Raw genomic sequence first — 26635 nt, 5'->3', positions numbered from 1 at the left:
AGGAATGAGGACAGTGCTGATAAATTTGTACATTTGTAACAGCAAAAGTCTGGTATTTTGGACCTGAGAGGACTAACTGATTTTACAAAGACAGGAAGACAGAAGTCAACATGGTTTGTAGTTTCATTGCAGTTTGTAAGGAAGCAACGCTCATATGAATGAAATTCACTCCCATTCCCCTGAGAGCATTTTTGTTAAGAACAGTTTCATTTTCACTGAAGTAAATTCATCATTTCTTGATGAAAAACAAACCAAAAAAAACCCCCAAAACTTCAGCTTCCTTTGTCAGATAGATAATTTTCATTTTTTTGTTTTGTTTTGTTTTCCCCTTGAAATATGTAATGAAAAGCAGCCAAGGAACATAAGAACATGAAATTCATTGTTAAAATACATTAAGGATACTCATAACCAAGAAAATGAAAATAAATATAAATATCTAGTAAATAAGGATATAAAAAAATGACCAAGAGCTGAAGGGAATGTCTTTAATATAGAAGTGTTAAACCAATCATGGTTCACATGGAACCACTCAAAGACTAAAAAATGAGGTGGGGGAAGGGAGGAGGGAAGGAGAGAAGGTATCTTGCAGTAAAAAAAAAAAAAAAAATTAATTACTTTCTACTGCTGAACAACATTTTAAAGTAATCTCTTCTGCAATCAACAAAATTATGTGGTGAAGAGTAGCAGCAGCTGTAATTTTCATAGCATAAGAGGAGGAAGTCCAGCTAATGCACAGATAACTTTTCAGTCAGACAATGAAGTTAATATGAGTGCTCAGGAAACAGCCACCTCCACTTGTATATGTCCACACTTAAAGACATGCATAAGATACAGAGACTTAAAATTGTACATTCTGGCTATATGTTTTTCTCTCATTGTTCTATAATCTTTTTCTTTTCCCCATAAAAAGATATATAGTGAAAATCATAACCAACTTTTTGGCCCTGAGCACTTTCCTCAAAGTACTTACCAAATATGAAAGCAATAATGGCATTCCACTTCTAACATTATAAGCCACAAAATGGTAAACAGGAACAGTTTGAATAAGATTCAGAGCCTGAAAGTTCCTGCAACTATTTAAAGATTACTCTTCTGCAGAGTCTTCAAGAAAAACTGTTGCTTTTGGCTTAGCTGAAAGCTCTCCATGCTTCTTATGTCAAGCTAAAGATAATAGATTAAAATGTTGCATATGTATACAAGTAACTTGGGAGCGAAACAGATGCTTCAAATTGGCTTTTGGGAAGCATTGAGAGTACAGATGGGAAATACACTATTAAAACATGGGCATTATATTACTTTTATTATCTCTAGTTTGGAGGAAATAAGAGGCCAGTTAAAGACTACCTTGTTTGGAGATTAACTAAGGGCAAACATTAGCACACCGTGTGTTAATAAAACCTGTTAGAAAGCATCTTACAGTCATGTGTACTATGTAGCAAGCTGGAAACAGTCTGTACCAGCTGTGAAGCATGAAAGACATAGCAGAGCCAGAACCTAGTGTCATGACTGGCACTTCTAAACAGGGTGTCTTCTTCATAAAAGCTAGAGACAGGGAGAAGGTGTAGATGTCTGAAAATAATTGTATTAATTGTAATTAATGTATTTCAGGAATAGGAAAGAGGTGGGAATCACAAAAACAGAAGCTCAAATTTGGAACTTATTCATACTGCAGTGTAAAGTGTCGTGCTTACTAAGGCCACAGTAACAGTGTAGAGTTGATTTAAACTGACAGAATAGTGTTTCAATGTGATTAATGTTCCTTGTAGTTAAAAAACAAAAACCCCACAACTGGATATTAAGGAGATATAAATAGGGGAGACACCCCCAGATGTCTATACCTACGCAATCCTGCCGGGGCTCTGGAAAGAGATGAAAGATTGACATAATCTCTTCTTGAGAATTGTATTAGAGTGAGACCAAAGGCTCTACTTGATAAATTTGTGTTGTTTTTTTTTTTTTTCCTTCTTCATTTGTTTTGGAAAAGTAGATAATAGAATTGCTACGTGGATTGAAGAGAGTATTAACAATTTAAGTTTCAATTTAGATGGACCTTAGCAGATCAGGAGATCAACCATTGTCAGCTTGACCATTCTTTGCACTTCATTCCTCCCACCTCCAACCATAAAGTCCAATTCATATAGTAACTATATAGGAAGGTTCTATAGATAAGTCCACCTCTCTGTCCAGTGATAAACTCTCTTCAGACACAAACAGCATTATCAACTTTTTTGATTTAATGGACTTGTAAGCCCACTTTCAGTGAAAATTCGATGACAGAGTATTCGATGACATACTGGGCAAAGTGTAGTTTAAGAGAAATTATTGGTTTCAGAGAATAAATACAGTACATGCAGCATACTGTAGTACCAAAAAAGTCAATAGATGTGACAATGTTATCCTGTGTTGCTAGCAAAACTCATGGATTTACTGTTAATAAGAGTTAAATTTGATCTAAATTAGTGTTAGATAATTAAAAGTTGAAAGAGAGTGGAAGCTTACCTAGGAAATTCTGAACCACTTCAGAACTTTTTGCTTCGCGTTCCTCAGAGCAATAAGAAAAGCAGCAGATGTACACCTACACTTCTAAAATATTGACATACCTATTTTCCCTCTTTTTCATTCTATTCCATTAAAACCTTTGAATTTTATTCAAAAGCAGCATTCCAACAACCATAGCTATATACCTAGAAGGCTGAATTCTTATCTTTCTATTAACTTTCCTTTAAATTTGAAAAATCTAAAAAAAAACAAAAGGAAAACATTTTTGCTGAATGTTTTCAACTTACTTTATATAGATATAATGAAATTAACATGTTTTTCTCATAAATATTTCTCTTCAGATATAGATGATGGCATACAGGGCATAGTTTTCTGTATGCAAAACATAAGCCATGCTGGTAGCTTCTTCAACACAGAACTATTTCCTCAAAAAAAAATACTCTGTGTCCCTGATTATGTTGAAGATTATCTGATGAAGGACTGAATAATGCAAACAACTTGAAAAAATATTCTATTTTTCAGCTCCAAAATACACACATCTGAAAGGTAATAGCATATGGACCAAATCTTGAAAAGTAAGTGACCTAAAAATCTCTATTTGGATTATAATGTGTAGATAAATTGAAACAGTTGTGTAGTCTTAAGCGTTTTTCAACTTATTTTTAAGCATGCTATTTGACTGATCATTATGTAAGCTAAATATCAGATGGAATAGAAAAGCACACATCAATGTTAATGATAAGAAGTCTGATAAATCCTTAATTGCATAATCCTATGAAAGAAGAGAAAGAGGAGTGATTCTGGGTATGTCAACACGGGGAACTTAAATAGTAAAAACAGAGTTGTCTCTGAAATGCAGGTAAAAGATGAGCAAAAGCTTTAAGAATGCTTAAGTTCAGACTTAGCTGCTTAAATTCCACACTTCAAATTCCTAATTACTGAATTATGTTACATTACCAAATTCCATGGTACCTTTGCTCCATATTTGCTCATTGGGAAAACAGTTTACAAATTTGTTTCACATAGGACTATATAGAATCAGAATAGCACTACCATTTCAAAACAATTAATAATATTTACCTTAAATAGACATTTAAAAAGATTAAATAGTCATTCTTTTTGTTATAGAAGATGAATCATTAGACATCAAAACACAATGATGATGATAACAAAAAATAACATGGCAATTGTTCATAAAACTCCAAGAGTGTGATTCTAATCATCTATAAAAAGTAAAGAAAAATATCCTCGTTTTTCAACTTAAAACAGTACAATAAGGAATGAGGTTTTTAGCTTCATTACACTTTGTTTGAAATGGTCTTTGTAGTGTTCTTGTGCTAATTAAGATTCTGAATCCATTTTTAGCATTAAGGAAAGAAACTCCAAATAATAATCACACATAACAATTGCAATTTCCCTGCAAAAGAACCTTCCTGTAAGGCTATGGCTTGGATGTTAGTAACTAATTAATGCTAACAACAACAAAAGAAACAAAAAAACCTCCCCACACTCTCCAAAACAAACAAACCAAATATATTGGTAAAACAACAAAGCCTAACTTCGTGCATTTAAACCTTAATGTACCATAGTCCTACTTTCACTTCTTAATCCAAAACAGCACGCATCAAAATTGAGATCAATGCAAAAATCCCAGCACAAATCGAGATGTGTACTTTTACAATAAAAGGCAAAAGAAAAGAACTCTGACTTTAAAAAACCCAACCAAAGAACAAAATAAAAAACGCACTGGTATTTTCTAAAACAGTATAAAAATGGACAGCCAAAATTTAAATTCATGCATTTTATTTCTAATGCAGAGGGATAATTCTTGCACTTATTCCTCAACTTGCCTAAATCACCATAGCTGGCTGAATGGAAGAAAGGTGTTCTAATGTGTGAACAAGAATTTGAGAACTGTGCAGAAACTACTGTGTAGTTGATAGTTGATTTCACAGGCTGTAAACTCATTTTCATGAATATGACTTTTAATTTAGCAATAGACACATGATCAAAGTACTTGAAAACTCATATCAATGCTCAGCAGCTTGCAGACGACTACCAAATGGCCTAATTTTTTATTAGCATTATAGGAAGAAATTGATTTATAGTGGAAGAATACTTTGCTGTAGCAGTTAATACTACATTTACAAGCCTCTATAATTTACTTCACTTATGGATGTCTCTTATATTAATATTCATTATAAAAGTTCTTTTCTAATATTGCTTGATATGACAGGAATGCATTAGCTATGACGAATGCTTTATAATGTGCTCAGACAATATTAATACAAGCAGAACTTCTGATAATTGCTGTTACTTAAATACAAAGATTTTCTTTTTTATTTGAATTTACTCTTTCCTTTCTTCTTCCAACTAATATAAGTTTTGATAATTACACATCAGTCATAATCATTCCTAAACTCTGTTCGGTTTTCTAGACTATATGAAAAACTGAACTAATTCAGACCTTTCTGAAATTTTAAATTTAAATTTCAGAAACAAGAATTGCTATGAAATTTTGGGGTTGGAGAGGGATATTTTAAGTAGAAGCAAATAACTTCCTTTATCTGTTGTCTATATTTTATGTTCGTTAATAAATTCTTCCTTCTTAGGAAGATGACTTAGGAGATGACTTGTTCATGAAAGTTACTTATCCATATGATACCTGAGGTCAGAGTCAGAATTTTTACAAGCATGAAGTAGAATAAACCTGTCTGCCAGGTTTCCTACAGTTCTACACAGTTGTAATAGGACTTATCTGGAGAAATAGTGTCTGAAGTTTCAGGGGTTACTTATGTAAGGTACTACCACAGATTATGTTCAAATTTTGCAGCAGAAATAATAAATAAAATTAGTCTGCATGGTCATACTGCAATGAGGCCCATGGGCAAGGAGCTATTATTTAAAAAAATATTTACAGAACCCTGATGTACACAAGGTAGAATCCACAACTCAGCATTTATCAGGAATTATATCCTAAGCATAGCTCAACTTCATAAATATGTTAATTAATTCACTTGGGACAAAATACTGAAAAACAAGTTGCCATAAAATAGGTGGTACCAGTGTTTTTGCTATAATAGCTATGAGCCTATCCTTTCATCAGGCAAAGAGTTGCTAAAAATTTAACACCAAGCACACTATAATCAACTGCCTGAATTTCTTCATTTTTCTAAGACATTAATATCATACATTTTTATACTTAAAGTGAGATACAAAAGTTCTCCAGATAAATGTTTGTCATATTCATACTTGAAAAACAGGCATAGTCTAGAAACTTCTTTCGAAAAAGCCAAGCCCCAAGACATCTTTGCAGCAAATACTCAGGGAAAATATTTCTCATTCCTGATACTTATGGCCAACAGGTAGTTAATTCAAACAATAAATCTACTTAACTACCTATAGCCCAATGTTTTAAAGTGTAGGAGGAATAACTATTGTAAGAGTATATGCTCATGTTGTACAGCAAAGCATGTTCATAGCCACAAGCAAACTTACATTTACAGACCAAATAGAGGGAAACAACATTTTTTTGATAGTATCATTTTAAGGCATATCATTCATTTTGCTATATTGTGCTACTTAAGTTATATTTTCCCTCTATTGAAATTAGTGTTGTCAGGATTTGTGAGGGCAGGTAAGCTCTCCCGCCCAGGGAGGCAACTGTCCCTTCCTCTAAGAAGAGAGAAATGTCCAGGGCTTGACAGAGGATATGGCACAAAACAAATATGTCAGATCCATTTTGGATTAAAATTTGCTGAGGAATATGTAAAACAGAGAAATATAAATACCAGACAGGCAGGCAGTTACAGTACTCCAGCTAACCCTGAAGATCTTCATGGTTTTTGTTTGGTGGCTTCCAAGGCTCTGGGCAGCATAGCTACCAAACATGCAAAGCTGTATCTAGAGTGGAACTCTAACACATAATCAAAGCTTAAAAAATTTCTGCCTCAATTTCACTGGGCTTTATTCCCATTTTTCTATACATTAAACTGTCCTAGCTTTCTGGGATTTTTTTCTCCTTTGACAATTCCAGTACCAATCAATATAATAGTAAAATGAATCATTTGAATTGGAATTGGATAACCCTTCTTTGAGTGTGAACTTCAATATTCAACTTATAACACTTTATTAGCCAGTGGTATATGGTAAATACATATTTTTAAAATAGGCACTGGGGAAAAGATCTCTTTAAACATCTTCCTGGTTGTTTGCAAAATTCTACCAATGATAACCAAAACAGTTAGATGCACTTAAACACTCATTAACCACTCAGAAGCTCTAGATGAAATAAATCTCAGTAGTAAGCCTTTAAAGATTCTTCTTCAGGGTACATCACCTGTACACTTACAAAACTTCACAGTCTATAAATAATGGTACTATGATATGATGAATTTCACCACTTAAAGCTGGAAACAATGTGTCTGACATCCATAAGTATGTCTGCTCTGGAAAACAGGCATGTTTGTGCTATAATTAAAGTGGTCAAACAATTAAAGAAGCTGTACACAATGGTACTGCTAATAAAGTCTGTGATTCTCTACCAGAATCATTCATTTCTTTAGAGGATCCAAAAGAGGAATCTTGTATAGATTGCACTCTTTCTTCACTAGCCTGTAGCCAAGGTATATTAAAGAAATGTTTCAAATAAGTGCTATTGGAATTTTATTTCTTATGTGAAAATTTCCTTATGAGTGAAAATGATAATAGGTTGCCAAAGCACAGCTCTTTCACAAGAGCATGTTTGCTCAGATATGAAAGAACAATTTTGGGTATCAATTTCATTATTCTGACACCAGTCAACCATTCAGTATTATGGAGATGCTTCTTCTTTCCACATCTACTCTGTAGACGTTTAAATCAAATTCAGCTTCTGGGAGCATGGCCTCTTGGGTGACTATCACACCTGAAGCTGAATTAAGAAATGCCTTAAACTGCCTGTGAAATGATCAAACATTTGAGTCTCCTAAAGCTTCTGCTAGTCATGTATGAACTTTATTGCCAATACTTCAGATATTATACTTCAGTACTTCAGATATTCAGGTCAGCTGGCCAAAAAAATCCATTAAAATTAAATTAATAATAATGAATTCTTCGAACCAGAACTTGAAGCAATTAGTAGTATACTGAGCTAACTATGAATACTGAAAATAAATATACGTCTTTACTCAGTGCATGTAATCAGAGGAATATTTAGAAAACAAAACAAAACAAAACAAAATGCACACACGCACAAAATCAAAACAAAAAATACCCAACCAAACAAAACAACACATCAAAGGTACTATAGAGCCCCTTACTTTCATAAAATACCAAACCCCTTGTCTTGATTCAGAGACTGCCCCAGTGTGCAGTAATGACCTTGAAAAAGATACAAGCATGTTCTTCAAACTGGTACTAAAAGCCTTGGCAGGGTGGGCTTAGCCACTGGAAAGCACTCCCTTCCAGCTGTAAAGCAAGAGTGGAGACAATAGCCATTGCTCAGAGCATGATGACACTGTACCAAAGGAAGATAAATTCACTCCCAAATCTGTAAGGCTGGAAATGTCAGCAATATATTTCATGAGTTCCATAATGACAGCCATCTTGATTAGATACAGTGTTCACGGGATCTGAGGAAGATAAAAACACTAAGTTTAAAGTAGCACAGCTCTGTGCAAGAGCAGAAAAGAGAGAAACTGTTTTTTTCCAGTTTTCTAGTTTGGGTTTCATATGTGTTTGGGTTTGTTTTTTTGGGTTTTTCTGTTTGGGGTTGTTGGGTTTTCCTTTGCATAAACAACAGCTGGTAACAAACTGAATAAAAACAATACAGGCAGAGGTCCAAGATAATATAAATGACAATGACCTGTTCTTGATGAAACAGACTAGTATCACTAACACTTGGATTCTGATTTTTTTTTTGCCCTCCACATTATTGTTTTCCCCTTCAGTATTTTCATTTCAAGGGTTTACTTTCAAGCACCCTGGAAAGTGAAGTTTTGCATTTTCTATAATCTCTTTAAAGTAGTAGAAAGACTATTACCTGAGGGAAACAATGAGACAGATTTCCAGTCACAGATGGTACTTCTAGACTATTACTGATCAACCAAAATGTGGCAGAAAGTACTACACTGTTGACAACCACAGTGTTAATGCTAATTAGTAGCAATGGGCTAATTCAAAATTGCTTTTTTTGTTGTTGTCATTGTTTAAAGTTATCTAGGCCTTGTTAAAAGCTTAAAATAAAATGACAGTAGAGATAATTATGAAGCCTGCTATTCACCATTGTGATAGAAGACAACCAGGGGCGTTGCCTTGGAGCTAGACAAACCATTGGATAATTAAAAAGCAGCCCAGTAACAAGTCGGCATTTGTGAACAGCCATCACAGTGGACAGCTTGAAGAACACCCTGGTGTAGGAAAAACAGAATTATAAATGAGAATCTCAATTTATTTATGCAGTGAAACACATGAAAAATTCTCAACAACAAAAAAGTGACAATTATAGGTTTAAATTGCAGCAGCAGACTGGGTAATTTTCCTACAAATTTCCCCAAACACACTAGTTAAGTACCACTATGTAGGTTGACTAGTCAGACAGATTATTTGCCTTTTAAACAATCAAGTGAACCTTAAATGGATGCCCTGACTTTGACTCAGGCATTCAGGTCTCTGCTAATCACGTGAAAAGGAGATGCAGCCCCTGTGCAAGTGGAAGTTGGTCCCCGAAATCTGGAAGGATATCAGTTTTGTCAGTATGAACTTTATATCAAGTCCATTAGTGTCCATGTTGTTTTTCCATTCATTGCAGGCATAATTCACCTTCTTTGCTCAGCAGTGCAGCTATGATGCTTGGTATTGATACCCTGGGAGCAGGAGCTGCAAGACCCATGACAGTCCATGTACCTCAAGCTGGCATAACACAGTGAGAAAACAGCAGTAGGAATGAAAGTCCTTTTAGTTCCCCTCTTCATCTTCATAAATAAATACCTGACTATCCAGGTATGCAGATAACACGCCTGAATTTATTTACATGTACACAAAACCAGCTACCTGATTTGTGCTTCCAGAATAAAATTCTTGTAGATGGATTAGCATCTGTGGATTTCCATGAGGAAAATATCAGTCATAAGCTCATTGCTACAAAGGCAAGTATTATTGGGTTAACAGTTCTCAAATCATAGTAGTTTGAAACAAAAGAGGTGTTTCACATTATGAGACACTACCATTCATGCTGTTGATTTTGTACAGAAACTTTCTCCAAGTACCATGCTTTCAGGGGCCTGAGTGTCCCCACTAATTATCTACTTAATTGTGCTGCTGAAGCTCACTTAAAACAGTCATACTCTGTGAAGTACATAATGCACTAATCTTTCCCCAAACCCTTGCCCTGCATCTGGTGGTGTAATAAAGAACTAGCAACTAGGAAACGTGCAGGAAAAGCACAACAACATTTTTTTGGGCAAGATCTGCAATGTGTTTCAGGTTCCCTGTGTATTGCCAAAAAAACCCAGGCACTTTTCCCTACTGGGAAATGTTGATTTATTAATAGCAACTACCACAAGCAAATTCTTGCAGTATTAGATGGCTGAAGTAGGTACTCTGTTGATGCAACTTTTAGATGGATCTGCTAAGATGATGCTAGAAACTTGCAGCTATTAAACCAGCAGAGCAGAAAATGAACCAGAAAATAAAAAGTAGCACAGAAAGGGATTAAAACTGCATGGCAGCAGTCTCAAGATTCCTCTGATAAGGTGAATGAACTAAAGAGCTCATTCAAGTGCTCTAATGTAAGAAAATGGCTATCTGCAAGCAGAAACAACATAATTTGAAAAGCACGATAAAAAAGTCCATTTTTTAAAATTTTCATTCTTTATAATACTTAGCTGTCAACACACGTTACTAAAAGTAATGTTACAACCTGTGCAGATCTACTGGATCAAATAAGTAAATCTTCTGAAACAACTAAATGCTTAATATATGGCTTAAAATTAATCGGAATTGGATCAAGGAAGCCATAATTGGATCAAGGAAGTGGAAACAGTACTAAATTCTGATTGAAAGAAGTAGGAAGAATGCTTGAAATTACACCACTTGGAAATTAAACCATGAATTCTAATTCTCAATTCAAATTCTAGTAATGACAGAAATAAAAAAATACTAAAACAAGTATAATAATAGAGAGGAAGTTAGTCTTCCAGATAAATAAAACACCTTTAATTATCTGGAGTCAATTTTGTGATATAATTAAGGACACTGAGACAGAGCACAGACAGCTTTGAACCATAAAGCCTTTGTCTATCCAGACAATACTATACCAGCAAAGATAATTTTCTGGGGTTTTACCTAATCAAGCACTATTCACTTGTCCAGTCTTGTACAAAATACAGAAAGATAAACTGTTATAACCCAGGTAGGGCATGCTTCAAGAATCAGATCTTGAGCTTTGAAAATGCAAGTTGTTTGAAGCCAAACTGGTAGCATCTTTAAATTTAAGGACTACAAAATTTGCCATATAAAAGACTTCATTACAGAACACCTCAAATATTCAATACACAAGATCTGCAGTTTCCAGGCAGAAAAGACTTTTTTTTTCCTGTGAGAAGTCAGGAAGACCAATTATATCTTTGAAACCAGAAAAAAAAAAAAAAACACATATGTCCACATTCTTCTCTGACATGCAACAAAACATTGTTACATAACTAGCGATAGGATGAGAGGGGCTAAGTTGCACCAGAGGAGGTTTAAGTTGCATATTAGGAAGAATTTATTCACTGAAAGAGTGGAAAGGCATTGGAACAGGCTGCCCCGGGAGGCCATGGAGTCACCATCCCTGGAGGTGTTAAAAAAAATATGTAGAAATGGGTTTAGTGCTTATGGTAGTGTTGAGTTGATGGTTGGATTTGATTGTCTTAGAGGTCTTTTCCAATCTTAAGGATTCTGTGATTGCCCAGAGGACTTCCATTATTCATTCCTGAGTTAAATGTAATAGTTTGGGTCAAACGGTTATGAGAATCCCACATGAGATTTTGTATGTGTTATAATCCTTCTCAATGTTAAAAAGGTTTTGTCTTGATTGTGGAATGAAGCTGACTATTTTCCATTTGCGGTCTTTGAATATTGCCACATTTCTCAACTACTAGGAGTTGTTTTACTGTTAGACTGTTGTTTGCATGCAAATTTTTACAGACCATAATGAAAATACTGCTTACATTCTCTTTGCTAAAGAAAATACTGAAGTTCAATGAATCTATCGCATTAGGTTTTTCACTATTACATCATTCTTAAATAACTGTATTATATCTTCCCTAAGTTTCTAGTCAATTTAATAATATTCTTTGGAAAAAAAAATAGCTAACAGCTCATTTACAGTAATAAAAGAAACAAAAATCTTTATATTCCTCCATTACCCTCAAAAAAAAGCTTTTTCAAAAGGCTTTCTAGAGACAGCACTACACCAATGGTTTCTCTGTAGCTGGTATTTAACTATGGACTCCCAAGTCATCTTCATTTTTACATGAAGTCCTCCAGCTTTTCAATAATTTTTCAAAATTGTTCTTTCCTGAGAACAATACGTTTTCTTGTGTTAAAAGCATTTGATTCACTGAATCTCTAGGTCATCTTTATTACTTGTCCAGACCTCTATGTTTTCTGCCATTTGCAATTGTAAAGACATTATCATTTCTTGCAGGTAACTGATGGTTCAAGAATAGACTGGAGTTAAGACTCTATTCCAAAAGGATTTCACTGCAATATTTCTACACCAGCTTGTACCTGGTGATTGCCTTCCAAGGCCTACCTATAATTAGCAGGCAAAAATCCACTTAATATGTTCCATATTAATTCTGTGTCATTCTACCATCTTAGATAATTTTTAACCTCTGTACATTTTAAAGCCATGCAAACACAAAGCATTCAGCATGCTTATCCTTTATCAATGAAATATATAACCTCATGAAAACATTTTTTTATGTAGGAAAGTCTAATTTTCTGTCAATTAATATTCATTGTTATTATACAACTGATCTCATTTACTTCAGTACTGAAGTCCCCTATCAGCTGCTGTTGCTTTATTTTTCCTAAGATTGGTGTCAGGCTGATAGACCTATAAATACTTGATTCATCCTGTTCACCTTTTGTGAATACTGATACAACATGAGCTTTCTTCTAGTCCTCTACAGCATCTATAATGCACAGAAAAATGTAACATTTTATCCAGAAAGGTCTTTATCTATTTCTTTTAAAAATTTGATGTGCAACTTTTCCTGATCTGTTGTTTAACTTAGTACTTGTGGTTACACAAATTTAATGTTACCATTAACAGGGAAAATTAGCATTACCATTAAGTTTACATACATAAGCTGTTTTTTTTCCCTTCTGAAATCAAATCTATCTGACAAAGTTCCTTCATTTCTGTTACTCTCAAAAGAACCTTTTTATTTCCCTTGATGAGCCTATGTTTATTCTTGTATTCATTTCCTATAATAATATTCTATAGTTCTTAATTTTTAATTTACATAAATTGTTCTAGCTGCTTTGATACTAATTCTACTATGGACATTACATAAACCAAGTTTTAATACTGGGAGACTGCTATTTGACGTATCACAGTGGAGTACAGAATCCACAAAGATGAAATGAGGAATACACAATAATTCTTCAAGGTGTTTGAAACACTAAATGGATTTTGATAATAAGAGAGTCTTAACATACCTAGTTTGAAGTTATAAGTAGGGCCTGCATTAATCACCTGTAAGGAAGCCATGTTAGTACATGGGAAACTATATTAAGTCTGAGAAGCACAGACTTCAGGTGCATGGAAACCAATTACATGTTTACTTTCCTCCTCAAAGAGATATTGCAGACACAGCTATACTATGACTAGATACACTAGATAACTTAATGTTTGTTGGAGCTGAATATACAGCACTAAGCTTAAGCTTAGCTTAGGTTTACTTATATGATTGACAACTGCAGTGCCAGCAAACCTTAAAACAACGAGATGTTAGGTGAATTTTTGTATTTTGTCAGAAATAGGGATAAGGAAGGGGGACAATGGCAGGAACTGAGCATTTGTTCCTGTCTGATATTGTACTTTGGTTTATATTTGTTTGACTAGGACAAAATAGAAAAGGAATATTTGCAAATTCTAACTCCATGAATACAGTAAGTGTAAAGTATATTTTAGCAAAGTAATGACATAATACAGAAGAATTTCACCAATAATACTTCTCCAGATGATGAAAGAAATCACTGATCTGCTAATACTTTAAATACATTATTGAAACACGGGGAATACCGGATGGAAGACAGAATAAATACTGTTGCAATATAAAATTGTTCTGAATAGTCTCACAGTAGTTTTGAATGGTAATCAGTTTTGGTCTACTTCTGAAAATACCTACTATATGTATGCAGCATAGTTTGTTTCTAGAAACAATGATTTCTCCTGTGCTGAGTTCTTTTAACATGAATGGCCAATGAAATGGACCGGGTAAACAGATTTGCCTATATTTATTAATAAATCTGTTCCAGCTCCAGTTGTCTTTAACAGTGCTATAAGAGCGTCTTACAGCAATGGCTTGAAATATTCAGCACAGTACATCTACTCATATTCTTAAACACATTCTCCTCCTTTCTTGGTTTAGGCATGGAAAGAATAAGATATGAACAACAGAAGAAAATAATCTAGGCAAGCTTTAAAGCATCTTTGGAGACGAGGTTGCCTTTGCCTTAGAAATGTCCCCCACAACACAAAACAAGTCTTCAAACAGATAACGACTGCTTCCTATTTCTACATCGTCCAGGCAATATGATGTCAGCTTGAAAAAACATTAATAATTTATATGAAGACCTACCTACTCTTCTGTTGCCTTCAAAGCATACTCCTCTCATTTGAAAAATTCCAGACTCACAAAAACTGACCACTATCTGAGAGCATTGGATCAAGATGTTTCTGCTTCATTCCAACTTAGTCCATGAACTGACAAGCAGTTATGCAATCTAATCTGAATCCAATGTTTACAATAACAACTTTAAAGAGGATCTAGGACTGCAATACTATATTTTTTTTTTTTTTTAAATAGCAATGGCTAGAACTGTGGAGCCTTCAGACTCATCTCACTAGCTAGTGTCAGTGCCATTCCCAACACAACAGAGCACACCATGAAGAATAAGTCATTGAGCAGATACATGCTGCAGTGCTTCATCCACTTTTTGGAGCAACAGTGATGAATAACTGATAAACAGAAGATTATTCCAAAGAATTCTAGTAAATACAACTATGGGCATGCAGCAACAATGCTGACATTTTCCCAAGCTACTATAAAAGATCCTATTTAATATTTCAATAGAAAGCTTTTCAGACCTGTGAACAATATCATTGTTAGTATTGGACTTTCATACTGATTTAACAGGCTGATACAGATGTTGTGACTGACAGCAGTTTCCATCTGCAGAATTATTCAAGCATAAAATTGTTGTCAAGGCAATCTCAATCAAAAGCAGCTGGGTCCACAGAAAACTCATGGTGTTCATATGACGAAGCTCTTGGCATACATAGATACAAGCAAAGAAGGGGTTTACTGCACATTCATGATCAAGTGAGGCACACATAAATTACTGTGATTTTTATATTGCCATTCAGCTACACTCTGAAAGAAAGAATAGGCCCTACTTCTACACAGAGATCAAAAGAGAAGCTATTGTCTTCCAAATTACCATCGAGCTTTAATGCAAAAATGGTACAACAGTCTGTGGAATGCTGATAACATTTTGTGCTGCAGATTGTCTGAAGTGCAGAAGAATCAAAGCACAGGTGATTTAAAGTGAAAGATGTTGTGGCAGGGTTGAATTTTCCTGGTTTGGGCTGAATTTTCCAACCATGGGATTAATTGACAGCTGTGAATCAGTAATCTCTCATTTCCAAGCAAATAACAAGCAAATCAGAACATCTCTTTCATAATACAGTTTCTTTCAAAGATTTTTCATTCAAATAAAATTAAAACAGAAGAAGTTAAACTTTCAGAATTTGATGAATGGGACGTGGGCCATGGAGTCCTACAGCTGGCTCTGAAATCCATTTGTGTTGTGATAATCACCAATCGATTACTCCTCATTTATTACTTCATGCTTGCAACTTTGGAATGTTCCGCCCAAAATATCTCAGACAAGTTAATACGAAGTAAAAATCCCTACAAATTCAAGTTTCAAGGTGATTTTCTGTTTTGATGTATACTAAATCATTGACTGGTTGAGAAAATCAATTTACATCCAGGATCCCACAAACCTAAACCCAGAATTAGCCTGTCAATTCTGCTGTGCACTAAGCAATGCTGAAATGATCTGAAGAAATCACTTCCCCAAACAAAAGCGCACTTTATGATATAAGAAAGTATGTGGAAATAAAACATGTGCTAACTTACACAGACTGCACTGAATTGTCTTTGTTTAAGCATGCTTATTATAATTACATATACAAAGCCTAAGCTGTACTAGGCAAATTGCACACTGAGTTCATACGGTATATTTTCTGTGCATCCACCAGCAGATTTTGAATAGTATTAAATACTATTTCAAATTCTAAATGCAGTTGACATTTGCATCACTAAAAATAGAATTTCTTTTAGTTACAAAAGATTATGAGAAATATCTGTCTATGAAAATGTTAATAAATATCCAGTGTCACTTTTAATTAAATACATCTTAATGTCATAAATACAGCAGTATGTCTTCCTCAGTTTTCCTTAGAAAAGGAAAGGTTAGGGTTGTTTGCCATTAAGAACAAAGGATTAAACAAATAACTCGGAAAGTAAATGATAAAATAGGGTAGCTACACCAAGCAACACCAGAAACAATCCAATTATTCTTAATATATGGAAGCCCTCATAAACCTTAATGCATAGCCATTACCAAAATGTACATTTATAACGAAAAGAAAACAAGCTCAAAAGCTAAGGGAGATAAAATGAAAGTGAAAGGAAAGCAGAGATAAGAGGAAAACGATTTTCATTTTCAAATGGGAGTTCCGTTCCATTACAGATTTGGGAGTTGAACCAGGCCGTGTAAAAATACATTTCTGTACAGATATAGAGTCAAAGCCATGCATATGGTAAGTGATAAAAGCAAGCAAGCAAGGCGTGCTAATCCATGCTTTGGGAGGAAACAACAGTTAATTACCTATCTTGAACAGAGAAGAGCAAATATTGCAAACAAACATGCAGAAACATATTGATACAAATATATTCAAAGAATATTTCTTCATATTTTAAAATGAAACTGCTGCTGCACTAGCCGATTATACACTGTTCTTCTATAAAGTCACCTGAGCACTACATTTTAAACCTTATTCCTGCAATTTAAGGCAGAATCTTTGAATCTTAAAGCGGTACATACTATTAGTACAGTCCCTTGACTCCTAGACACCTCAAAGAGACAGTGTTTTAACAGGATGTATTCACTAGAAAACTATGGCTGAATGGAGTAAAAGAATGATGAAATTAATATTGTAATACTAAACCATACATATTTCAGCAGTCTATATTTATTAGACAATAATTTTCTTCCCATGCCTGAAAAATTAGATGAGACAAAGGTTTATGTCTTTTTAAAAATAAACAAATTAACAAAAACCCAAGAAACTCTCTTCTCATCAGTGAAAAACCTAAACACTACTCAAAAGTATATTCAAATTTCAACTTGACAGACAGAAATAGTGTCATTTGTTACATGATCATTCAGTATTAACTTACAGCTCAGATTTTCAAACACTGCCCATCAAATTCTCACAGAACAATGATTCGGTTAAAAAGAATCAAAACCTGTGGAAAAAAAAAACTGGACCCATTGAAGGAAAGGGAATTTGGTCACCAAGACCAATTATGAGCATAGCTGTTTATTTCTGACCTAGTCACACAGGCTTTTCTATACTTTTTCTCAGATCTTCACCAACCATCTGTTTTATTATAAAATCATTAAGGTTGGAAAAGACCTGAAGATCATCAACCCCACCTGTCAACCCAACACTACCACAAGCACTAAACCATGTCCCAAATTACCATATCTACACATTTTCAGAACGCATCCAGGGATGGGGACTGCACCACCTCTCCAGGCAGCCTGTTTCACTGCTTCACATTATAGATGTTTACTTTAGAATATGACAAATTGTGCCCTAGACTTCATTGACATGATTTTTGCTCACACTAAGGCAAAGTCACTGCAATTAGCATCATTATGTATGTCTTTAGATAGTCAAGGAATTCCACCTAGACTCTCAATGAATATTATGTTTGATAACCTCTGCCCTTCTCTCCTTCATATATATTCAATAAAATGAAAAGTACAGACGAACAGCTCAGTAGATTTTATTCTGTTAAAACACTCCTTGCATTTGAAGCCCAGTTCTTCATCTCAGTAAAGGCATAAGACATCATGCATACTGTGCAACATTATCACCACTCCCTACATATCTATCTACAGACCAACTTCAGCTCCAGTATAAGCAGATGTTAAGGCAATAGATCTGTGTTAGCTTTTACTCTCAGTAGTTGTAGACTGTTGAGTTATCCCACAGAAGCACAGTTAAAGATAGCAAGAGTGACAAAATACACTATGGAATTATGAGAAAAGGCACAATACACAAAAACAACACAATATATAACAGGGCATGAAGTACACTTAAATGAATAAAATGGCTCCGAAAATAAAAACTCGTGATTTGTCATGTATTTCATCATAAAAAAATAAAGGAATAATTTAAAATGCAAGAGAAAGCACTTTGCATTTCAAACAGGTCCCATCAATGACCTTTTCTGAATTTTAATTGCATGTAAAATACACCTTATAACACTAATGCATATTACACATATTTAATGTGATTTGCCTGATGGGAAACCACTGCAAACTTATTAAAGCCATGCATTAGTAGAATTTAGATATTTGGACAAGTCTTAGTCATTTCCATTTTAGTTCTTTTATTTGATCTCATTCTTATTTTTCTTACAGTTTCTTAGTTCTCATTTTAAAAAAAAAAAAAAATCCCACAAAGAATAATAAAAAAAAAAATGCTGGATAAACTGCCAGGCTCAAAAGGTTGTGGGCAGGAGCAAAAAGTTGGTAGACCGTCACTAGTGGAGTCCTCCAGGAATTTATATTGGTGCCAATACTGTTTAAAGTCTTCATTAAGGTCTTGGAAGATGAGACAGGGTGCACCCTCAGCAAGTTTGCTGGTGATAGAAAACTAGGAGGATTGTCTGGTAACCCAGATGGGTGTGTTGCCAGAGTGACCTGGACAGGCTGGAGAAATGGGACGAGGAGTTCCTTGTAGTTCATCAACAGGAATGTAAAGTCCTGCAAATGAACAGCATTAATCCCACACACCAGTCTGGGGTAGGGGCTGATCATTTGAAAACAGCCTTTTGGAAAAAGACCTGGGGTTGTGGTGGATATAACTTTATATATAAACCAGCAGTGTGGCCTTACAACGAAGAAGGCCAATGGCATGCTGAGCTGCATTAGTAAGCACTCACTGACTTGTCAGCAGGTCCAGAAAGCTGATCCTTCCCATGTACTCAGCACTGATGAGACAACTGCAGTGCTCAGTCCAGGTCTGGGCTCCCCCGAACACGAGAGACATGGACATACCGGAGTGAGTCCAGCAAAGGGCCACAGTGGTGATTAAGGGACTGGAGCACCTCTTCTATGAGGAAAGTCAGAGAGAGCTGGGACTGCTTAGCCTGGGGCAGAGAATGCTCAGGGGGATCCTGTCAATGTGTACAAACACCTGAAGGGGTCAGGGACCGGGGCAAAAGAGAGCACCAGCAACTCTTTTCAGTAGTGCCCAGTGATAGACCAAGACACAATAGGCATAAACCAAAATGCAGGAGATTGGACTTAAAGATAAGAAAAAGCTTTTTTTCCATTTCTTTACTGGTCAAATGCAGGTTGCTCAGTAAGACGGTGAAAATATTTGAAAACCAACTTGAAAAGATACTGAGCAACTTGCTCTAGCTGACCATGATGTGGCCTGCAGGTCAATGACCTAGTCAATCTCCAGACATCCCTTTTGAGGTCTCTTCACAGAATCTCAAAATTTCTGTGATTCTGTGGTATTTGTGGGTGCCACGCTCCAACGTATCTTCCTGAATCTCTGCATTTCATGACATTTTTCTTTCTTCCTCCTTCAAAGTTTACCCTGACTTACCACATCATTTTCTGATTTCTTTCTCCTTCCTGCCTTACTTTTTTTTTATGCCAAGGACCTTGCCAGACTGGCTGCTCTCTTTTACTCAACCTGTTTGCATTTCAGAATTATCCAGGCTGGGCTGAAATTGTTTTATCAGTAGTGAGTTTCACCTGCTGACCAAAAATATCCTATCACTTCCTAAGTAAAAAGAAAAACAAAAACAAAAACAAAACCAAAACAAAACAAACAAACAAAAAACTGGAAAGGTGTAGCTCGGTTAAAGTCTTCCTACCAAGAATAATTTTCATATGTGCCAGTGAAAAGAAAATAAGAGAATTTATACTTTCTCCCATGCCGTTACCCACACATACACTCAGTATTGGGAAAAAAATACCTCCTCCTTGTCCTTCTAATCCATCCTTAAGTGTTCTCATTTCTTTTGATGCCTTTCTCACTTGAACATGTTTATGCTACTGCTCTTTTAAAGCATGTGCCTATTACATTAACAGTGGCTATGTCCCCAAGTTGTCTCTCATTTTGTGTGTAAGACTGTAACCTCTTTAGGACAGGTACCAGTATTTGGTCTCTGACAGCACAGGGCTCTGTTAGCTGTTAGGCTATACTAATGATAGATAATTGGCCCAGATACACACTTTTTCTGTTCATCAGTTTGTTTGTTTGCTTTTTTCTGGTTTTAAGAGCTGTTCATTGCACTTAAGTACACAGGATTTAAAACACAGTGTATAACATTCAAAAGTAACACTAAAGACTTTGCCACAGTTATGGCTCCCAATGACATGTTTTCCCCCCTTGGAAAGGCCTATTCCTTCATCTCTGCTGATAACAAATGATTTAACTCATGCTGAACTCTCTGCTGAATAAATAAATAAAATTAAAAAAGCCCAAATCTTCAAGACCAAATTTGTAATGTGGTAACAGAGAGAGTCCTTTTTAACTTCAAATAGCTTTGAAAAAGATCAATATTTAGACATATGCAACAACTATAGGGATATCATTTTATGTGGGTATAATTTTGGACATTCACTCTAGATTAAAAAAAAAAAACAAACAAGTGAAGGATAATGACTTTACTGGATAAGGCATATAGTTGGGATGATATAACACAGTCAATCTAAATATAATCTGAAAGGTTTTCCTAGTCCTTACAGCCAAAGCGAAGGTGTGAAGCGTCTTTATGAGGAAAATACACCTTGGCAGAAAGTAGGGTCAATTTGTGAAGCTATCACAATTTAACAACTTTATATTGAGGGATACGTATGCATGTATGTTAAGATATGGTGAAAATAAGAATATTTATCACACCTTGAACTGGAGAATCAAGAAATACTGAAATCTGGCTTGTATACTACCATGAAGTGGGCTTGTCTTTAGAATGGTGACACTTTCTGTTTCTCTGTCCTGAATGACTACAGGTGTCGCATAATAAAGGGCAAGTACAGATGAAAGAAGGATGTTAAATAATGGAACTGGTAACAGTTCCCACATGTTGAGAATGGCACTATCTATTATGTGACTGCAAACATAACTCTTCATGATATTTCATTCCCCTAACAATTTCTCAAGTTCAAGCCTTCTAACAATTCTAAAACTTTCACGGAATGATCAAAATGACCCCATATTTTATGTTTTCTCCTTAACACATAGTTTAACCACAAGGAATCAATTCTGAAAGGAGTCCACTTACATTGTGGGTTGCACAGTCTCCATTATTTATTGCAATAACACATGCTGGCAACTTGTCTAACAAAATAGTTCCAGAACAGGCAACATAAAAACTTGCTGCTTTAGCTCTTGAATCAGTTTGTATACTATACAATTTTCATTGCATAGCACTGCAGATTTCCTGATGTCATTTTTTTTGCTGGAGCTGCTAAGGGTATGCAGAACCACTGAACTGAAGTCCTGACCAGTGTGCTGTGACTGATATAATTCAGCATTTAACCACTCCTGTACATGATATATTGGAGGTGATATGAACGTGACCCTATCCTCAGTGGTTTTGGGATCAAGTATTAATCTTCAGCAGAGAGCTTTAAAATAATGTAGGAAAAATTTTTTCTCTGAGTGATTACAAGTGCAGGGACTTAGTTAGAGAATTTATTTCTAGTTATGAAAGATTAATTAGTGAATGATATTCATTAGTACAACTATTACATCAGAACTGCATACTGCTATCAGAATATTTCACTTTTACAGTGATCATTTACAAACATGCAAACTCACAAAATGCAGTATATTCTGATGTTATTCTGGCTATCAGAAATAATTTTGCCCTTAAATGATCTATCAAGAAAATATAAGACAACTGGTAAGGAGAGAAAAATCTACTTATGAAATTTTTTAATTTTCATGTTTAACAGAAAATGTTATCCTTTTGGGCTTCACCATTTTTTTTTTTTTCTCCCTCATCCTACACATACGTGCTCAGTTCTACAAAGGATAACTTACACCAAGGATGTTAATCTACTGCCAGTCACATCACTCTTGACCTGTAATAACTGTATTTGCATTTGGTTAGAACTGAACAGCTTTCTTGAAATGCCAGGGGTTGAATAGGGCTTTTGCCAGCAGTTGAATACAGCTCTCAGCATTTTTTGACATGACAGAATCATGAAATCACAGAATGGTACAGGTTAGAAGGGACGTCTGGAGATCAACTAGTCCAACCGTCCACAAGAAAGCATGCTCACCTAGAGCGGGTTGCACAGGATCACAGCCAGGCACATCTTGAAAGTCTCCAAAGGAGACTCCACAACCTCTCTGGGCAGTCTGCTCTAGTGCTCTATCACCCTCACAGTAAAGAAGTTTTTCCTTATGTTTAGGCAGAACTTCCTGTACTTCAGATTGTGCCCGTTTCTCCTTGTGCTGTCACTGGGCACCACTAAAAAGAGACTGGCTCCATCACCTTGACACCTGCCCTTTAGATACTGATAAGCACTGATAAGATCCCCTCTCAGTCTTCTCTTCTCCAGGCTAAACAGACCCAGGTCTCTCAGCCTTCCCTCTTAAGAGGGAGGTTCCAGTCCTCTAATCATCCTTGTAGTCCTCCATTGGACTCACTCCAGTAGTTCCTTGTTTCTCTTGAACTAGGAGACCAGAACTGGACATAATACTCCAAATGTGGACTCACCAGGGCAAAGTAGAGGGGGGGGAGAACCCCTTCAACTTTCTGGCCACACTCTTCTTAATGCACCTCAGGATACCATTGACCTTCTTGGTCACAAGAGCACACTGCTGGCTCGTAGTTAACTTGCTGTCCACCAGGACCCCAAGATTATTCCCTGAAGAGAAGAACTGCAGATCTGCAGGTCAACCCCTAACTTGTACTGGTGCATGGGGTTATTCCTCCCCAGATGCAGCTCTTTTGCTGACCACTTGTCCCAACAAGAAGGATATTAATGGGCAACACGTAAAGCAGACCCCTCTCTCTGATCTTAAATCACATGCAAGAGCTCCAGGGCAGCCAATCACTGGAGGAATTAAAAGGTTTATAAATTCACTCACAGTGCTGTATGCAGTGGAGGAAGGAGCAAATTGACTGAGGACCCAGGTGACCAATCCAACTAATGATGCCATTATTCCTTCTTCTGTTCCCAGCTGTACTGATGTCCCACCACCACTGGGAGCTCTGCCTACAACAGTCTGCTGGAGATCCTATACAGTATGTTCACTACATAGATAAGCTCTCTCAATGTTGGGGGCAGAGCCAGCTTTTATGCTGTTAACTTGGAGGTGGGACACCTGATGGTAACGCTGAAGGTGGGGGCACCTGGTGGGGATCTCCTAATTGGTTTCCACCCAAGGCTGGCCAGACTCTGGGTGAAAACCAATCAGGAGGGTCTTTCCTGCTTGGTCATGGGCATCACCCATATGTCAACCCTGATTCGGGAATGGGGCTTTAAACCCTAGCACTTCAGCAGGCCCCGACACTTGCCTTTGTTGAATTTCATCATGTTCCTCTCTGCCCAACTCTCCAGCCTGTCCAGGTCTCATGGAATGGCAGCAGAGCTTTCTGGTGTATCAGCCACTCCTTCCACACTCAACCCAGTACTGACCCCTGGGGAACACCTCTAGCTAGAGGCCTCCAACTGGACTTTGTGCCACTAGTCACAACCCTCTGAGCTCTGCTGTTCAGCCAATTCTCAATCCACCTCACTGTCCACTCATCTAACCCATGCTTCCTGAGCTTACCTATGAGGAAGTTATGGGAGACAGTGTCAAAAGCCTTACTGAAGTCGAAGTAGACAACATCCACTGCTGCCCCTTCATCTACTCAGCCAGTCACACCACTATAGAAGGCTAACAGATTGGTAAAACATGATTTTCCCCTGGTGAATCCATGCTGACCACTGCCAATAACTTTCTTTTCCTCCACATGCTTAAAGATGATTTCCAAAATCCATCACCTTTCCAGGGATGGAGGTGAGGATGACTGGTCTGAAGTTTCCAGGGCCCTCCTTCTTGCCCTGTTTGAGGACTGGAGTGACATTGGTTCTCCTCTAATCCTCAGGCACCTCTCCTGTTCACTCCATTACCTTTCCAAGTTGTTGTCAGATTTTGGGCTGTTTGTCAATTAACATCAATATGTGTTTTTTAGAATGTTCAGTCTCAGTCCTTCCTGTACAGAATACATTATGTACATGCACATCTACATGTATGATATGTGTACATGTACATACAGATATCTGTACACACATATTCTATGAAATAAATCCAGTAAGTCACAAAGAATGCCTAAAGCTCCCGCACAGACCATTGGCTTTCTGCGCAACAGGACTTCTGATGTTTTCTTATTTATGCTCATATAAAACCAGATTTGTACTACTGACCTTGGATACAAGACAGCTCATATATCTTGTCAGGGATCTAATTCAAAGCCTGATGGAAAGACTCAGGCTGGATTTAAGGCATCCTGGAAAATCCTTCAAATTTACACAGCATAAGATAAAAGCTTTTGAATAATACATTTTAAAGCTTAAAAAGACCTCTTTTTTCTTCAGTTATTTTTCCCAATCACTAGACCATATTTTGGAAATAATAAATCTGTACAACACCACCCTTTCTGTTCTAAACATGACAACAGTAATGGCAGGAAAAACTTTAAAATGTATCTGTAAGTTTAGAAACATGTATATTCTCATAAATGACTTCTGACATTGTTTCTATTCTCCCATGCTTCATTTCTTTCATCATAGCAACTGAAGTACTCAGAATACATTTTTTTCTTTGGTTACGAACATGAAAATAATATAATAATTGTTTTTTAAAGCAACCCCATTATAATTAGGATATAAATCGCCATGAAAACATATGGTCCCCATAATAAAGGGCTAAACCAAAGAGACAGAGAGAGAGAGAGGGAGAGGGAGAGATGAGTATATGTCTATAACAAATATAGCAAAGATGTGTCTAAAGGAAAGTACTACACAAGTCTGCAAGGTACTTTTTTGTTATACTATAATTGGTCAGTGCACATTAATTTATAAGGCTAAACTTACTGCATCAGAAGTGGTTCCCAATGAGCAGTTTTCAGCATCAGTAGAAAGGTCTCTGCTGTTTCACAGCTTTGGATGCTTCGCTGTGGCTGTTTTTGGCTTGTTTGGGGAAGGGGACTGATTATGACTAAATACACAAACTGCATCCCTTCATACACAAGAGCGTTCACACCTTGTGAGACACTAGGCTACCCTTCAGTGAATTTACAACCTTCCTTCAAAATTTCCAGTACAATACATATGTAAAATGAGAGCTTAATCAAATCCTGTTGACTTTACCAAACACTCTTATAGATTTTATTTGCAAAGGAGTACCTTTTACCAACACAATAATATAAAGGATGTTATTTCAGTCAAAAGACTTGTTTAAGCAGAATAATTGGTATCAACAGCACACTTACCTGATAGTGTGGAATAGAAGTTACATAGCTGCTTTCCAGCTCAAAAACATGCAACAGCCATTTTAAGAAAATAATGCAATGTTTGAAATTTATGAAAATTAGATTTTTACTAAGCATGCTTTTGTAAGAGGCTTCTAGACACAAGTAGCACAATTTGATACATTGTTTGTGGTTAAAAGAAATGTGCCGTATATAATTATTTATAAAGAGATATTGCATATAGACTAGAAGGTTTAGATCAGTTGGTGCGTAATAGGTTAGCCACTATAAGAATGACTCAGGTCATGAGTATTGCATTCTGTCCTAAAAGAACGACAAGCCTCTTTTCACTGACTACCATACTCTCGCCAACCTATCAAAAGGACTAAGAGAAATCAATATCACACAGAAAGATGGATTGAGCATGAATCAATGCGGCAAGCACATAACCAAACTGACATGGAATTAAACAAGAAAAAGAAAAGAAACAGAACCCAAACAAAACCAACAAGGATTGTCGCTTAACCTGTTTTGTCAGAGCTGGTATTGATGGTATTGGTAGTGATGGAAGTGAAGGTAGTCTTTGCGCTGTCCTTGGTAGTAACAGATTTCTGCTTATTTTTCATGGCTTCCAGTGCTTTGAGCTTCTTGGCATGTTTAGTGCCTTTGTAGTGGGCCGCAGCCTGGCTCTACAAAGGAGAACAAAATGAACCATGCAATCAGGCTCATTTCTAAACTAGCATTCTCTGTATTAATACAAATACAGACTACCTTTCAATAATGGGTACCGTTCACATTATCCAAGTAGTGACCAAACAGAAAATTATATTTAGAATGATGCTTGGAAAACAATGGAAAAATACTCAAGCAACTCCAATTCAATAAAGACAGTGTATTACTGTATAACTGTGTATTACTTTCAGACCAAAATAAGGTTGTTTTAGTCTACCATTAGCTTTTCTATAAAGACTTTTTTTTATGATTTCACATTAAAAAAAAATATTTCTCAGGCAATAGGGAGGAAGGTACTCTCCTGCCAGTAGCTTTGCACATTTCCACTTTCTATTTTAAACTAG

The 26635-nt window shown here is 36.1% G+C and overlaps 1 protein-coding gene across 1 annotated transcript in view; it reads right to left on the bottom strand.

Annotated features, from left to right (window-relative positions):
* Positions 1 to 26635, bottom strand: part of ZNF385D (zinc finger protein 385D) — a 165326-nt gene that overhangs the window by 40289 nt on the left and 98402 nt on the right. Inside the window, exon 4 of the mRNA XM_008939557.1 lies at positions 26086 to 26248. Coding sequence (XP_008937805.1) covers positions 26086 to 26248 — 163 coding nt within the window. The remainder of the gene's footprint in view (positions 1 to 26085; positions 26249 to 26635) is intronic.

Source organism: Merops nubicus, unplaced genomic scaffold (genome assembly GCF_000691845.1).
Source record: "Merops nubicus isolate BGI_N331 unplaced genomic scaffold, ASM69184v1 scaffold5874, whole genome shotgun sequence".
NCBI classification, from domain to species: domain Eukaryota; kingdom Metazoa; phylum Chordata; class Aves; order Coraciiformes; family Meropidae; genus Merops; species Merops nubicus.
Note: the sequence above shows the minus strand (reverse complement) of the source record. Positions and strands in the feature narration are given on the sequence as shown.